Here is a 16,244-nt window from a genome sequence, read left to right as displayed (position 1 = left end):
GCGTAGTCATTTTGCGCTTTCTGTCCTTCACATTTTTAAGATATCTGTATTCCGTTTTGCTTACTTTATTTGCTGGATTTTTAAATATTCATCTTTTATCAGTTAAATATATTGTATATAAACTAAAAACTAAATAATGTAAAAACAATTTTCAGGCTCCTGACAATCTATTCACAAAACAGAAAATATATTTGATAAAATGTTAAGTGTTCCATAAAGACAAATATTGCACAATTAATATTATTTTGTTATGAATTGTTGGAGAATCAACAGGTTACATAATGAAATAGGAGGAGGAGATACACGAAGAAAGAAAGAGAAATGGAAGTAAAAGAAACAAAAATCAGCACCATAAGTATTATGTTTTTTATCTCCTGTAATACATCTTTCTTTACAAAACAATAAAAAATGTTTATTATTTTGTGCTGTTTAACAATTTTTATTTTCTTCTCTTCCCTTTACGTCGACGTTTCCTACGTATGTATTTTCTCCACGCACGTTGAATGATGCGTGCTGCTCGACTTGTTGTGAAAAAGTTTACTCTTCGTTCATGTTCAATACGTTCTTCTTCAGCTTTTTGAGTCATTAGTCTGATATATTCCACTTCCTGTATATCAAATCGTTCCTGAAAATTCATTATTAGATTGTTTCGTAAACAAATTCCACTCTACATAATTAAAAAATACAGGGTGTATCAAAAAGAATCATCCGGTTTGGCACGTCTATATTTCTGAAACCAATAAACATATACAATGAATTGTGTTTTTTTGATGAACAGATAACTCAAAAGACTTTTTTCATACCTTTTCATATATGTTCAATGTGCTCCCCTTGAGATGCATGGCATATGTCAATGTAGTATTCAAATTGTTCCCACACTGCAGCAAGCATGTCTTGAGTTATAGCTTCCACAGCTGTTATGTGATGTCTCATTGTTGTTGGAAATGGAGGCACAGAAACAGAGTCGTTTCTAAACCCCCACAAGAAATGATCACATACTGTAAGGATCGGTCATCTTGGAGGCCAGTAATGTAAGGCTGAATCATTTGGTCCAGTGTGACCAATCCATCATTTAGTAACCCTCTGATTTAAAAATTCACACACTTCCAGATGCCAGCGTGACGGTGCCCTCTCCTGTTGGTAAATGAAGTCGTCTGAATCAGTCTCCAACTGTGGAAAAAGGAAGTTCTCAAGCATACTGAGATGTGTGCTTCCTGCAACAGTGTTCTCGGCAAAGAAAAATGGACATTACCCCTTTTCCCATAAAACTGCACAAAACACATTACATTTTGGAGAGTCCCTCTCATGCTGTACAACTTCATGTGGTTTTTCCATACCACCTATTCTCACATTATGATGGTGCAGCTTTCCATTTAAATGGAATGTTGCCTCATCACTAAACACTAAACATGGAAGAAAACTGTCATCCTGCATTTTGCTGAGAATGAAATTACAGCACTTCACATGTTGTATGTCACCTTTATGAAGAGCTTGCACTAGCTGAATTTTGTATGGTTTCATGTCTAAACGTCGGCGCAGCAAATGTGAGATTGACATCAGGGGCATGTTGAGTTGTCGAGCTGCTCGGTGAATGGATTACTGTGGAATGCTTGTGAAAATATGGTGGATACATTCCAAGTCTGTGTCAGACTCTCGGGGGATGATCCAGCGATTTGCCTTTACACAAACAACCTGTTTCTCGGAATTGTTCATACCATTGTGTAATGCTCTGTGTTGTAGGAGGATCCATGCCACACCTAGTATGAAAGTCATGATGAACAGTTATTACTGACCAGCATTGCACAAAACATAGAACACAAAATGCTTTCTGTTGTCCTGACACCATTTTTACTAGAACTGAAGTGGGTGCACATTGCTGCTACCTAGAAGGAACCATGTGAACTCGAGAGTTTGCTCTTTCCAACAGTATGTTGTTCATGCACATATCTCAATTAACATCATAATTATGATTTTTTAAATCAGATGATTCTTTTTGATACACCCTGTGATTGATGTACATTGATACAGAGAAGTGGTTTATATGAAAATGTAAAAAAGTGAAGTAAATAAGTGAAGAGTCAGATTTCAAAAATGAGCTACAGCCAGCCAACAGATATACCAGGTGTCCATAATTAAAGTTCCAGTTTCAAAATGCTGTAGAAAGACTGATGTAAAAGCTGAATGGCGTATCATTGATGTGTGGGGAAAAAAAAAAAAAAAAAAAAAAAAAAAAAAAAAAAAAAAAAAAAAAAAAAAAAAAATATATATATATATCTTACCAATGAATGGCGCTCTAAGTGCCTTAACATAAATGAGGTTGGCTACAAATGACAGACAAATTGCAATATTTTATGTCTTTGCTTTGAGTTGCACATTATACCATCCATACTGTTCACTGTACATGATTGCTCACATTCCGCAGTCAACAGTTGCCGTGTTGTTAGTTAGGTAAGCCCCTGCCCCTCCACCACAGCAAACTTGTACCACATCAGATGGAAAAATCAGTTTTTAATTGTCCTTAGGCTGAAAATCGTATGAAAAGCACAATTCCATTGGTTTTAAATTGTCCTGGGCTAAGACTGCATAAAGAAGCAAGATTTTATTGTCCTGGGGCCAAAAACTGCAATCACCCAAGTTTTGTCAGACCAGAAGAGGTTTAGATACTTTCATCAAAGAACAGCATCTCCAGGCAACAATATCCTCCCATTCATGAGAACTCTTCAATAAAATGTTTTCCATTGAAACCCTATCCTCTTTAATAGAACTGATGGTCTGGTTTTCCCTCTGAAAAATGACTCAGTGTCTCGTAGTGAGACAAGTGCTTCTTCCTGGTGAGATATTCTTTCCACACATAATAGTCATATGTATGTCACCAAATCCAGCTTCTTGAAAATTACTGCTGAAGTCAAAAGAGCAGCAGTTGCTTCCTGTAGAATTCCATCAAAATATCATTGTATATTATGTGCAAGTTCACAAGACCGAAACTTTAAGGTAGCATCCCTGACTACTTTCCTGCAGGTTGAGACAGAGGCTACATCACATATGTTTCAAATTAACACTTTACACCAATGTGAAGTGAATTGGTGATTCATTATCTGTGGCAAAAGCTTTGCAGCCACTATGTACAACACCATGTGTGACCTTGAGTTGTCAGGGTGGCAATGAGGCACTGTCATCATGTCAACGGTTAAGAATTCTGGAGCTCAGATTGGCACTGCAGTATCCCTTCCACACAGTGTGCTCCATGAGCATGAATTATTATGGATGTTCTTTCAGCAGCCTGACTATAGTTGTTCGCATGTTCCATGGATTATAATTTTGTCCTCTCACTGTGATACGACATCTCTAATGCCAATCATCATGGGAGTCCAAAGACCTTTGGTTATGCAAAACCCAACTTTCACTTTTCTCACCTGACATGTAGTAAACAATGGATCCAGACAATCATGTCAATGGTTTTTGAATGTCTTAGTTTCCCTACACTGTCACTCAATACTGCAGGTGCAGTTCGAACAGTCCATGGTATACTCTGCACAGAAGCTATTTGCCTGCATATTGTCATTGCTGCTTCATTATGAATATGATAAATCTGAGTTTCTAGCAGACAGAATTAATATGCTGTTTCCATTTCAGCTATTTATCCACAGTAATACCTAGGATTCTAGTGGATTTTACTTCTTCCACCTTTGTATTATCCACCGCAAAATCCAGCAGCACAAAGTTCCCTTTTTTCTGAACACCACATACATAGTCTGTTTCATGATTACAATCGGTTTGTTTTCAAAGAGGCGGTGGTGGTGGTGGTGGTGGTGTGTTGGGGCTTATGGGCGCTCAACATCGAGGACATCAGCGCCCTGACACACATTAAAAGGAACGAATGTGGACAGACCTAAGAAAACTAAAGCACACACTCAAAGAAAGCAGGAAAAGAAGGAAAATGCTACATAAGAAAGTAAAACGTAAGGAAAGGGGAAACATAGCAACAAGAATGTCACAGGAAATTGTCATTGAGCTGTAATGTTAGCAGAAATATATGCTTTTGCACATTTTGGTCACTGTTCAGTATTGTCACCTCCTGCACACAATATTTTCTTCTGTGTCTCTTCCACACCTGTATCATTCACAAACGGATCTAAATGTAGAAAAATGTAAGTTAATGCAGATGGGTAGATAAAACAAAGCCATAATGTTTAGGTATAGCATTAGTAGTGTCCTGCTTGACACAGTTGCATTATTTAAATATCTGGCCATAATGTTGTAAAGTGATATGAAATGGAAGAAGCGTGTGAAGATTGTGGTAGGAAAGGTGAATGGTCAACTTGGTTACTGGGAGAATTTTAGGAGAGTGTGGTTCATCTGTAAAGGGGGGCCACTTATAGGATTCTGGTGCAGCCTGTTCTTGAGTATTGCTCAAGTGTTTGGGATATGCACCAGGTTGGGTTAAGGGAAGGTGTCAGAGGTAGGCTGTTAAATTTGTTACTGATAGGTTTGAACAACACAGAAATGTTATGGAGATGCTTCAGGAACTCGTAAGGGAGTTCCTGGAGGGAATGCAATGTTCTTTTCAAGGGACACTATTGAGAAAAATTAGAGAACCAGCATTTGATGCTGAATGCAGAACAATCCTAGTGCCAACAACTACATTTTGCTTAAGGACCACAAAGATAAGATACGAGAAATTTGGGGCTCATGTGCAGGCATATAGACAGTCATTTTTCCTTTATTCAGGTGTGAGTGGAACTGGAAGGAAAATGACTAGTAGTGGTACCAGGTACCCTCCACCATGCACCGTATGATGGCTTGCAGAGTATGTATGTAGATTTAGATGTAGAACAGCAATGGCCCCATTACCAATCCCTTAGCATGCCATATGTGATGGTGGTTTTGGTTTCTGACTGGTATGAGTCATACTATTTCTTATTGTGAAGATATGATAGTCTCTGTTCTCCTGGTTGTCTTTCAATGATATAGTTTTCCACTTTTCATATCAGTATTTTGTGGACATCATGTCAAACGCTTTTTAAAAGCCCTTTCCGAGAACCCCAAAACTCAATGAATGACTGCTCCTCTGGAGTTTCTTTCCACTACTGTAAGGAAAGAGAAGGTCTACTAAAAATAATTAGGACCAAGTGATGTGTGTATCCTATGTATATGGAAAGATAAGAGACATCAGTGGTGTGGGCTCATGCTCAGTTGGATGTGTAGAAGTTAACTGATGGAACGAAGAGGTCATCAGTTCTACATTTGTGGAACAAGTGCAAAGAGAATACCATGCCATAAGCAAGACCGTAGGACAGGGACTTCAGGAATTGTATTCTGGACCAGAGCTCAAATCTGGAATCTTTCCTTTCCCAGGCTGGCATGCAGTTTTAACCTAGCAGGGAGTTTCAAAACATAACACACTGTTCTGTGAGAGATTTTTAATGGAAACAATAACCTAGGCAGTGGTTAAGCTATTTCTCTGCACAATCCTTTCTTCCAGCAAGGGGTGCAGGAGCACTGTGAAGTTTAGAAGATAAGAGAGAGGGATGAGTAGAAGTAGAGTTGTGAGGGAGGGCCACTTCAACCAGTAAGAACATTGCCCATTAAAAGGCAAGGGTTCAGATCTGAATCCTTCAAGGAAGTTTTAAAACACTGCAAAGTGAAAGACTTAGTTTGGGAAAAAAATTACCAAATTTTTATTGTAGTTTTCATTCATCTTGCTATGTTGATTTATTCTTTCAGTAAGAAATTTGTTCTTACATTTGCAGACTTTTATTCATTTTCCTTCACTCCATTAAATACATTCTGGTATAACATACATTTCATTTAGCCAACGTAAAGTCAGGAGCATTACAGTATTCACAGAAAAACTACAGTAAATGTATGATAAAATTTGAAAAAGAACAGAGCCTATTTGTAAAAATAATTGCACTATGAAAATAGAAGAGTGTGTTCCACAAAAATATTGAACCTCTGGGATACAGCACAATTTACAGACTAAGCTACAGGTCTTCTGAATAATTAGGCAGTCCGAGGTTTAAATCAACATAATTTATATAAAAAATCTATGCACAATTCATGCAAAATTAGCTTAAATTAATTAAAAATATATAAAATTATCTTACCTGTAGCTCTCTCATCTGTCGTTTCTCTTCATTGAAGCCCTCCATAAGTTCATCCAATTCATTCTGCAGATCACCTATGTCAGCATCATATTTGCTTAGCACGGTAAGTAGCTGTGATTCAACCTTGATTCTAAAAAATAAATTAGTCATTGCTTAACTTTTCTTCTTCACATTACTTTCAATCAGAGGAACATACATGATCTACCATATGAGTAATATCTATACCATACATGTTCCTGAGCCGTGCATATCAGCAGATACCTCATACCTGTTTTATTTTCCTTCTCCCTGTTCTACCCAGGGGAATTACATAGAAAAGTGACTAATCACACAGTTTTATAAATATCTCTGTTGTCTGCAGAAATGGAAGACAATCCTAACAATGACTCTTTCACTCGTGAATGAAAATTCTTGCGGCATGGCTCACTTTTTTTTCTCTTTTTTTTTTTATCTTCTGAGATACGTAGTTGTACTCCACAAAACATTTTTGTTCTGTTGCTTTGTCTTCAGCTGCATTGAACATCTTTAGTGGTGCCCCCCCCCCCCCTCCCACCACCCCAAAAAAGTTTCACAGATCATGACCATACAACTTGGTAGAATTTTGCACAGAGCACAACTTAATCATAGCTAACACCTGGTTCAAGAATCATGAAAGAAGGTTGTATACATGGAAGAAACCTGGAGATACTAAAAGGTTTCAGATAGATTATATAATGGTAAGACAGAGATTTAGGAACCAGGTTTTAAATTGTAAGACATTTCCAGGGGCAGATGTGGACTCTGACCACAATCTATTGGTTATGACCTGTAGATTAAAACTGAAGAAACTGCAAAAAGGTGGGAATTTAAGGGGATGGGACCTGGATGAACTGACTAAAGCAGAGGTTGTACAGAGTTTCAGGGAGAGCATAAGGGAACAATTGACAGGAATGGGGGAAAGAAATACAGAAGAAGAAGAATGGGTAGCTTTGAGGGATGAAGTAGTGAAGGCAACAGAGGATCAAATAGGTAAAAATACGAGGGCTAGTAGAAATCCGTGGGTGACAGAAGAAAAACTGAATTTAATTGATGAAAGGAGAAAAATATAAAAATGCAGTAAATGGAGCAGGCAAAAAGGAATACAAACGTCTCAAAAATGAGATCGACAGGAAGTGCAAAATGGCTAAGCAGGGATGGCTAGAGGTCAAATGTAAGGATGTAGAGGCTTATCTCACTAGGGGTAAGATAGATACAGCCTACAGGAAAATTAAAGATACCTTCAGAGAAAAGAGAACCACCTTGTATGAATATCAAAAGCTCAGGTGGAAACCCAGTTCTAAGCAATGAAGGGAAAGCAGAAAGGTGGAAGGAGTATATAGAGGGTCTATACAAGGGCGATGTACTTGAGGACAGTATTATGGAAATGGAAGAGGATATAGATGTAGATGAAATGGGAGATATAATACTGCGTGAAGAGTTTGACAGAGCACTGAAAGACCTGAGTCGAAACAAGGTCCCGGGAGTAGACAACATTCCATTAGAGCTACTGACAGCCTTGGGAGAGCCAGTCCTGACGAAACGCTACCACCTGATGAGCAAGATGTATGAGACAGGCGAAATTCCCTCAGACTTCAAGAAGAATATAATAATTCCAAACCCAAAGAAAGCAGGTGTTGACAAATGTAAAATTACCGAACTGTCAGTTTAATAAGTCACAGCTGCAAAATACTAACACGGATTCTTTACAGAAGAATGGAAAAACTAGTGGAAGCCGACCTCGGGGAAGATCAGTTTGGATTCTGTAGAAATGTTGGGACACGTGAGGCAATACTGACCCTACGACTTATCTTGGAAGCTAGATTAAGGAAAGGCAAACCTACGTTTCTAGCATTTGTAGACTTACAGAAAGCTTTTGACAATGTTGACTGGAATACGCTCTTTCAAATTCTGAAGGTGGCTGGGGTAAAATACAGGGAGCGAAAGGCTATTTACAATTTGTACAGAAACCAGATGGCAGTTATAAGAGTCGAGGGGCATGAAAGGGAAGCAGTGGTTGGGAAGGGAGTGAGACAGAGTTGTAGTCTCTCCCCAATGTTATTCAATCTGTATATTGAGCAAGCAGTGAAGGAAACGAAAGAAAAATTTGGAATAGGTATTAAAATCCATGGAGAAGAAATTAAAACTTTGAGGTTCACCAATGACATTGTAATTCTGTCAGAGACAGCAAAAGACTTGGAAGAGCAGTTGAATGGAATGGATAGTGTCTTGAAAGGAGGGTATAATATGAACATCAACAAAAGCAAAACAAGGATAATGGAATGTAGTTGAATTAAGTCAGGTGATGCTGAGGGAATTAGGTTAGGAAATGAGACACTTAAAATAGTAAAGGAATTTTGCTGTTTGGGGAGCAAAATAACTGATGATGGTCGAAGTAGAGACAATATAAAATGTAGACTGGCAATGGCAACGAAAGCGTTTCTGAAGAAGAGAAATTTGTTAACACTGAGTATAGATTTTAGTGTCAGGAAGTCATTTCTGAAGGTATTTGTATGGAGTGTAGCCATGTATGGAAGTGAAACATGGACGATAAATAGTTTGGACAAGAAGAAAATAGAAGTTTTTGAAATGTGGTGCTACAGAAGAATGCTGAAGATTAAATGGGTAGATCACATAACTAATGAGGAAGTATTGAATAGGATTGGGGAGAAGAGAAGTTTGTGGCACAACTTGACTAGAAGAAGGGATCGGTTGGTAGGACGTGTTGAGGCATCAAGGGATCACCAATTTAGTATTGGAGGGCAGCGTGAAGGGTAAAAATCGTAGAGGGAGACCAAGAGATGAACACACTAAGCAGATTCAGAAGGATGTAGGTTGCAGTAGGTACTGGGAGATGAAGAAGCTTTCACAGGATAGAGTAGCATGGAGAGCTGCATCAAACCAGTCTCAGGACTGAAGACCACAACAACAACAATGACCATACAACCCAGGAGATTCAGCAGCAATTAAAACAACCAGTCATAAAAGCCTCCACGGTATGGTCTCTGTAAAGCTCTCATATTTATCAAGTAGGTGTCACAATTACACATCACTTCTGTGGTGTGTTCTGTTTATTTCACTATTTTTACATGATGAATGAAACAACCATATGGCCATACTTGAGATGGAATCATGTTTAAATCTTGTAAATTAATTCTTTTACGTTCAACAGAGATTTATATGCTATTAGTTGCACTTAACAATTAAATCATTGACTACTATGTGGCACAACATCCTTAATTACATCATAGTCAGACAGGAAAGTGATGTGTAGGATGGGCTGCAGGTCGATGATGTAATGTGATAGTAGATTAGTAGATACAAACTTGAGTATTAGTTCTGACAAAGAAAATGCACATTAAATCAGAGGAATTGTGGCAAATTGTTACTTTACAAATTTTTATACTACACATTATGACAGCTACCAATTTCATGTTGGTTGCAAAATTGTGACTGTCCATTATTTAACAAAGAATGGATTTCGTATAACATGATTGGACAATCTTTGATTTTACCCGCTGCACAAAATGTGTCATCCATACTTTTCATTAGTGGTGCTTATAACATTAATTTTTTAAAAGCTTCTTGCTATGTTATCAGTAAGATGTTTAGTGTTGTAAAATCTATTAGAGGGTTGGGTTGGATAGTTCAAAAACGGCCTACCATGTTTAGAAAACTATTGCTAAAGCTAGACATGGAGTGTAATGCAATTACAGAATGGCTTGTCCATCTTGATATGTGATTTAGTTGCAGTGCCAAATACTCACTTTTGAAGAGAGAAAGGGATGCATGTTTCAGAGATACTAGCAAAGCTTTTTGTATCACAAAGGATATTGTAAAAATAACAGAATTAATTAAGTAAAAAAGTTTAGTAATTGTATAACAAGGGAAATTCCATTCAGAAACTTATACTACTTGTCAAAAACCTGAATAACCACCTGTTGCAGCACCAACCATGGCTTGCCATGCAGCAAGAGTGTCAATGAGGATGTGGAGCCATGCTAACTCTCGTGTATGGCCAGATGCATTAGGTTTCTTAGTTCAGAATCCAAAGCATGAACAGCCCGAGCAAGGTGGTTCCACAGTTCTCAGTTGGGCTCAAATCCATGGAGTCTGGTGGCCAGGGGAGTATGGTGAACTCATCCTGATGCTCATTGAACCACACACCCCTTTTAGGTTAGAGCATCTCGGGAAAACACAAGAAGGGCTTCAGTCACAAAGGGTGCAGGCTGAACACAGGAAGAACGTAGTTACAGGAACCATCAGTATAACAGTTGTGAATTGTCGTAGCTGTGTTGGGAAAGTACCAGAGCTCCAAGCGCTAATAGAAAGCACTGATGCTCAAACCATTATAGGCACTGAAAGGTGGCTAAAGCTGGAGATAAGCTCAGCCAACAATTTTTTGAAGAACCTTACGGTGTTCCAAAAGGACAGGCTAAACATGGATGGCGGTGGTGTGTTTGTTGCTGTTAGAAGTAGTTTATCTTATCGCGAAATTGAAATAGGTAGTTCCTGTGAGTAAGCATGGGCAAAGCTCACTGTTGGCAACTGGAATAAAATAATAATTGGATCCATTTACCGACCTCCCAATTCAAATGATACAGTTGCTCAAAGGTTCAAGGAAAACTTGAGTTTGATTTCAAATATGTACCACATTCACACGACCATAGTTAGTGGTGACTTTAATTTACCCTCAATATGTTGGTGAAGGTAGGCATAAAACATCATCTGAAATTGTGCTAAACACATTCTTTGAAAATTATTTCAAGCAATTGGTTCATGAGTGTACGCAAATAGTAAATGGTTGTGAAAACACACTTGACCTTTTAGCAACAAATAATCCTGATTTAGTAATGAGCATCAAAATGGATACAGGGATTAGTGAACACATGGTTGTCATAGTGAGACTGAATATTGTAACCCCAAAATCCTCCAAAAATAAACGAAAAATATACCTATTCAAAAAGGCAGATAAAAATTCAATTGACACCTTCCTGAGAGACAATCTCCATTCCTTCCAAATTAATATTATAAGTGTAGATCAAATGTGGCTTGAATTCAGAGAAATAGTATCAGCAGTAATTGAAAGATTTATACCAAATAAATTAACAAACAATAAGCTGATCCTCCTTGGTACACAAAACGTGTCAGAACACTGTTGCAGGAACAACGAAGCAAACATGCCAAATTTAAACAGTTGCAAAATCCCCAAGATTAGCAATCTTTTACAGAAGCTCAAAATATAGCGTGGACTTCAATGCAAGATGCTCATAACAGTTTCCACAATGAAGCTTTGTCTCAAAACCTGGCAGAAAATCCAAAGAAATTATGGTCATATGTGAAGTATGTTAGCGGCAAGACACATTCAATGCCTTCTCTGCACGATAGCAGAAACTATTGAACACAGTGCTGCCAAAGCATAATTATTAAACACAGCCTTCTGAAATGCCTTCACAAAAGAAAACAAAGTAAATATTCCAGAATTTAAATCAAGAACAGCTGCCAACATGAGTAATGTAGAAGTAGAGATCCTTGGTGTAGTGAAACAACTTAAATCACTTAATAAAAGCAATTCTTCTGGTCCAGACTTTATACGAATTAGGATCCTTTCAGAGTAGGTGAATTAGCTCCATACTTAACAACCATATACAACCATTTGCTTGATGAAAAATCTGTACCCAAAGACTGGAAAGTTGCACAGGTCACACCAATATTCAAGAAAGGTAATAGGAGTAATCCACTTAATTACAGATCCTTATCATTAACGCCAATATGCAGCAGGATTTTGGAACATATATTGTGTTCAAACATTATGAATTACCTAAAAGAAAACAGTCTTTTGACATGGTCAACATGACTTTAGAAAACATCGTTCTTGTGAAACACAACTAGCTCTTTATTCGCATGAAGTTCGCACTGTACACACAAGCAGCTTGTAGTGAAATTGTGTGCTATCATCTTAGTTATGTGACTGGATTTGTGACTTCCTGTCAGAGAGGTCACAGTTTGTAGTAATTGATGGAAAGACATCGAGTAAAACAGAAGTGATTTCTGGTGCTCCCCAAGGTAGCGTTATAGGCCCTTTGCTGTTCCTTAACTATATAAATGATTTAGGAATCTGGGCAGCTGTCTTAGGTTGTTTGCAGATGACGTTGACATTTACTGACTAATATAGTCATCAGAAGATCAAAACAAACTGCGAAACGATTTAGAAAAGATATCTGAATGGTGTGAAAATTGGCAGTTGACTATAAATGACGAAAAGTGTGAGGTCTTCCAGATGAGTGCTAAAAGGAATCCATTAAACTTCGACTACACAATAAATCAATCTAATATAAAGGCCATAAATTCAACTAAATACCTAGGAATTACAATTACGAACAACTTAAATTGGAAGGAACACATAGAAAATGTTGTGGGGGGAAGGCTAACAAAGACAGCATTTTATTGGCAGGACACTTAGACAATGTAACAGATCTACTAAGGAGACTGCTTACACTATGCTTGTCTGTCCTCTTTAAGAATACTGCTGCACAGTGTGGGATCCTTACCAGATAGGACTGATGGAGTATATTGAAAAAGTTCAAAGAAGGGCAGCACATTTTGTATTATCATGAAATATGGGAGAGAGTGTCACTGAAATGATACACAGGATTTGGGCTCGACATCATTAAAAGTAAGGCATTTTTCATTGCAACAGAATCTTCTCACAAAATTCAAATCACCAACTTTCTGCTCCAAATGCAAAAATGTTTTGTTGACACTGACCTACATAGGAAGAAACTATCACCATGATAAAATAAGGGAAATCAGAGTTTGTACAGAAATATTTAGCTGTTCATTCTTCCTGCGCACTATACAAGATTGGAATAATAGAGAATTGTGAAGGTGGTTCGATGAAGCCTCTACCAGGCACTTAAATGTGATTTGCAGAATGTCGATGTAGATGTAGATATTAGCTGGGACGTACGTGTTACAGGTTGTCGCTTAGACAATACTGATGCATAGTTAATGATTGCTGCATTACTATGTCATCTTGCTGACAGCTTGATGTGTGCTGAAATTGTGGTGTCGCAAGAAGCACTATTTGCAGACTGTGCATGGGCACCTTATGCCAGTTCTGCTACCACCTGTACAATTGTTGACATGCCTGAAAGAAGTCCAGACATATATATGAGCAGCTTTGGGACTTATTAAACCAGTAAGGGAGGAGTACTTGACTATGTACTATTGCTTGGCTACCATTATGTCTGAAGTGTGCAAAATGAATGAGATAAATAAAAATTCAACACCTCCGTTGATACATTAACCCATTTCTTTCAAATTGCATTCCTGCTTAAAACTGTATCCATATGGGGGAACTCTAGAACAAACAGCTGTATCACAAGGGAAATAAGGGTTTCGTGACTGAAGAAAAAATTACTTAATGAAATATGTATCTCAAAAAATTCCTCACCTGAAGTACATGTGTACTTAAAAAAATACTCCAAAATGTTAAGAAAAGTAACATAAGCAGCAAAAATAATACATAATGATGAATACATTTATAATCCAGCAAATAAATCAAAGGCGATGTAGACTGTTATAAGAAAAACCTGAAGAATCTTGCAAAAATATGACACTATCACAGAAAAGTAACAAATTCCTTAGAAGTATCCAGCACATTTACCAATTTTTTCACAGGTGTTGCTATTAATATAGTACAATGAAACTTACATAAGAGCACCCAGGGAGATGAAAAAAGAATAAGTGCATATAGAGGATCAATGAACCTCAGTTCTGTGTCACAAGATGAAGTAGCTAAAGCAATGAAAGGACTAAAAAATGCCAACTCAGCGGGCATTGATGGTATACCTGCAACAATATTAAATAAGAATGCATCAGACCTAATTGAAATACTCACACACTTATGCGACTGCTCACTTCAGGCAGGCACTTTCCCTGGTGTATTGAAAACATCAAAAGTTATTCCACTATATAAAAAAGGTGAGCAAGATCATGTAAATAACTACAGACACATCACAATTTCCTCCTGCATCTCTAAAGTTTTAGAAAAAGTTATGAATGACAAACTTATGAAATTTATTAATAAAAACAACTTCCTGTGTTATGAACAATATTGATTCAGAAATAAGAGGTCAACGACAACTGCTATTTATGAGTGCCTCAACACTTATCTGACTATAAACAAATTAAATTTGGTGTACCTTACGGATCAGTAATAGGAGCCCTTCTGTACATAAATGATCTAAACTTAAATGTTGATGCACATAGAATAATCATATTTGCGGATGACACCACAATCCTACTAAAAGGAGGCAGCAATGAACAGTTATGGCAGTCAGTAATGGTGGTCAAAAAACAATTTAGCAGCTGGGCACAGAATAATCAGCTTGTAATAAACAGTAAAAAAACCATTGTACTAAAATTGCACAATGCTCCTAACAAGGAAATGTTTATCCCAACGGTCTCTATCATTGGCAAACCAGTAATGAATGCATATCATGCCTACTTTCATTCTTGTCTTAGATATGGGGTCACTTTCTGGGGAAACTCTAAAACAGATAATAGCACTTTTTGAACTACAAAAAAGGGCCATTAGAATCTTGTTTGGGTGCAAGCCTAGAGACTTGTAAACCTCTGTTTAACAAATATGGCATTTCTCCATTACCACATGTATACATTATGGAAACCCTTTTATTCTTTAAAATAAATTTAATGAGTAAGGACTGCAGACTGCAAAAAAACTGTGATCTAGATGATCACTTTACTAGACAAAATAGAAACTTAACATATAACCCAAATCGGCACAGTTCTGAAAAGTACTTTTCACATGGGAGTTTTGTCCCTCGAATCCCTTTCATTTCTTGATGATACCACTGACAAAGACCTGCTCACCTCTCTGGATCAGATGATTGCCACACTATGTGGTTGTGTTATCATGGAACATTTCTTAGAGTACATGTGAAGCTATAGAAGTAAGCAGCAGCAGCAACTAGTGGTCATCATCAACCACTTGCATATTCCTTGAAGTGATCGGAGTTACGTATTTGTTGTTCAACAGAAGAGTTGTCCAAATTTCACCCCTCCCAACCTTCAGCCTACAGGTCTGAACCAATCAGAATGGTTCAAATAGCTCTAAGCACTATGGGACGTAACATCTGAGGTCCCCTAGGAACTTGGCTGGGGTGGGTGGGGAAGGGAAGGGATAGTAGTGTACAGGTGTTGAGAGGGGAGAATGCTATCTGGTGGAGTGTGCAGGGACTAGACTGCCCACAGATGCAGTGTTGGGAGGTTTTGGAGCAGGCAGGTGGGGAAAAAAAGACACAAAAAAGGAGAGGAGCTGTGAAAGATGGGTGGCTGCATTGGCAGTGAGCTGTAAATAAACAGGTTGGGAAATAAGGATGGGGAGGACATGATAGAACAGAGGGGGTGGAAACTTTCGGGTGGAGGATATAGGGAAATTATGTTACTGTAGGTTGAGGCCAGGATAATTGCGGGAGTGAAGAATGTGTTCTAAGAATAACTCCCATCTTCAGAGTTCAGAAAAGCTGGTGGTGGAGGGAAGGATCCACATGGCTCAGGGAGTGAAGCAGCCATTGAAATCAAGTGTGTCATGTTCAGCTGCATGTTGCGCCACAGCTCTTCCCCACAGTTTGGCAGTTGCCATTCATCCTGGTGGACAGGTGGTTGGTAGTCATACCAATACAAAAAATCTGTGCAGTGATTGCAGTGCAGCTGGTAAATGACATGGCTGCTTTCACAGGTGGTTTAGCCCCAGTTGGGGTAGGGTAAACCTGTGACAGGTCTGGAGTAGGAAGTGGTGGATGGGTTGATTTGGCAGGTTTTGCACCTGGGTCTTCCATAGGGATATGATTCTCATGGCAAGGGGTTGGGATTGGGAGTGTCATAGGGATGGACTAGGATGTTGTGGAGGTTGGGTGGACGATGGAACTCCACTTTAGCAGGTGTGGGAAGTATCACAGATAGGATGTCCTCCATTTGAGGGCACAATGATAGGTAATCAGAGCCCAGGCAAAGGATGTGGTTCAATTGTTCCAGTATGGGGAGGTACTGGATGATGAAGGGACACTCCTTTGTGGATTGTTTTTGGGGGTGGTT

General features: G+C 38.3%; 1 protein-coding gene across 1 annotated transcript in view; it reads right to left on the bottom strand.

Moving 5' to 3' along the window:
- Positions 1 to 439: 439 nt before the first annotated feature.
- LOC126163560 (uncharacterized) overlaps positions 440 to 16,244 on the bottom strand; it is a 94,919-nt gene continuing 79,114 nt past the window's right edge. The window contains exons 5-6 of the mRNA XM_049920181.1: positions 6,108 to 6,237; positions 440 to 625 (exon numbers count right to left, since the gene is read on the bottom strand). Of these exons, the coding sequence (XP_049776138.1) occupies positions 440 to 625; positions 6,108 to 6,237 (316 nt within the window). The remainder of the gene's footprint in view (positions 626 to 6,107; positions 6,238 to 16,244) is intronic.

This window comes from Schistocerca cancellata, chromosome 1 (assembly GCF_023864275.1).
Source record: "Schistocerca cancellata isolate TAMUIC-IGC-003103 chromosome 1, iqSchCanc2.1, whole genome shotgun sequence".
Taxonomy (NCBI): domain Eukaryota; kingdom Metazoa; phylum Arthropoda; class Insecta; order Orthoptera; family Acrididae; genus Schistocerca; species Schistocerca cancellata.
This window is presented reverse-complemented; position numbering and strand designations above follow the sequence as displayed.